At 56.6% G+C, this 1313-nt stretch overlaps 1 protein-coding gene across 1 annotated transcript; it reads right to left on the reverse strand.

Moving 5' to 3' along the window:
- Nucleotides 1-158: 158 nt before the first annotated feature.
- EMH_0016650 (uncharacterized protein) lies at nucleotides 159-1089 on the reverse strand (the record flags this gene model as incomplete). Its single annotated transcript, XM_013500687.1, has 2 exons — nucleotides 159-180; nucleotides 362-1089. 2 exons carry the CDS (start codon nucleotides 1087-1089, stop codon nucleotides 159-161), a joined length of 750 nt encoding a protein of 249 aa, XP_013356141.1.
- Between the last annotated feature and the right edge of the window lie 224 nt (nucleotides 1090-1313).

A 1313-nucleotide genomic window follows, 5' to 3' on the forward strand; every position in this document is an offset into this window, starting at 1 on the left:
TGCAACAACATTTACCCGCTGGGTTCTTTTAAGTTCACATGTGCACTGAAACTGCAGCGCAAATGCCTCCTGCGGCCACGTAGAGGTGGCGGGGGGCGCTATTGCAGGACTGCTCCGCTGTGTGAATTCCGCGGCCCATTTCTTGTCAATTCGAGGGCTTACTTTGCCGTTGGAGACGCACTGCAAAACACACGCGCAGCGCAGGGCAGAAGTCCCTAAGTGAACAAACCTCTCAGGCACCACTGGGATTGCTGCGCATGAAGTGCACAATCATGCTGTGCTCCGTAGTGCTCCTGCTATCTTATGGTAGGCATGACATCGCGGCCCAAACTAAGCTCAAAGACAGCAGCTTTGGACTTACGTTTCCTTCGCGAATTGCAGAAACTTGCTGTCGAGCTGGTTCATCGCCTCTTGAAACGCCCGAATGTCTCGGGGGAACTGCTGCGCCTCTGGGGGCGGTAGATACCCATCCTGCGCATTGTAAAGTCTCCTTGCAAAGGAAGGGGGGCGAAGAAATGGAGACAAAGAACCGCCGAAGCCTCCGCGCTCTTGAGTGGGGTACAGACTGATGCCTGGGCTGTTCACCGGACCCCTGTGGCCCCTGGGAATATATCTGGGAGAAGAAAAGCCGCTAAAAGCAGCGCGTGGCTCCTCGCGCGCCCAATTCCCGCTGTGCACACAGCTGACTGGCAGATCATTGCCATGAAACCCTCCCCACCTCCCCCATGGGACCTCTTCTGCGGACTCCCCCCCTGCAGCAGCTGCTACATGAGGTGATGCCCGTCGAGCGCTCCAGCCAGCGTGACGCTGGGAGAGGTTTCTAGCAGTCGTCGATCGCTTCACCTCCCCACAGTGTCGCAGTCCAGCCCCACATAATGCGCCGGGCTGGAAGGTCTCTCCCGTTTTTACACAGGAGAGGCCACAGGGGACCCCTAAGGTTTTGATGAAGGCGTTACGGCCAGTTCCAGCGCCCTGGGAAGCAATTGCGGTCCCTCGAGTTGCAACCGAGAGTGAGATAGGGGAAACATACGCAGTACAGAGGAGAAGCTCCACAATGAGGAACTTCCAAGGGCCTTTTACAGCCGCCATGACTCATGACCAAGCATCGTCCCCCAGCAAAACCTTCAGACGTCCAAATACAAAACTCTACACACGACACCGGAAGCCCATCCTACAGATCAATAGTAAACTCAGGAGGGGGTCCAAACGAGCACCGCCGGCCGTGGGGTGGAGAGCATTGGCCCCTAAGGGGAAACGCAACAAGCCGGAACACGCTGCGACAGAGATCGAGCTTCCTAGATGCTGAAAAATTC

The sequence above is a fragment of the Eimeria mitis genome, genomic scaffold (genome assembly GCF_000499745.2).
Source record: "Eimeria mitis Houghton genomic scaffold, Emh_scaff574, whole genome shotgun sequence".
NCBI classification, from domain to species: domain Eukaryota; phylum Apicomplexa; class Conoidasida; order Eucoccidiorida; family Eimeriidae; genus Eimeria; species Eimeria mitis.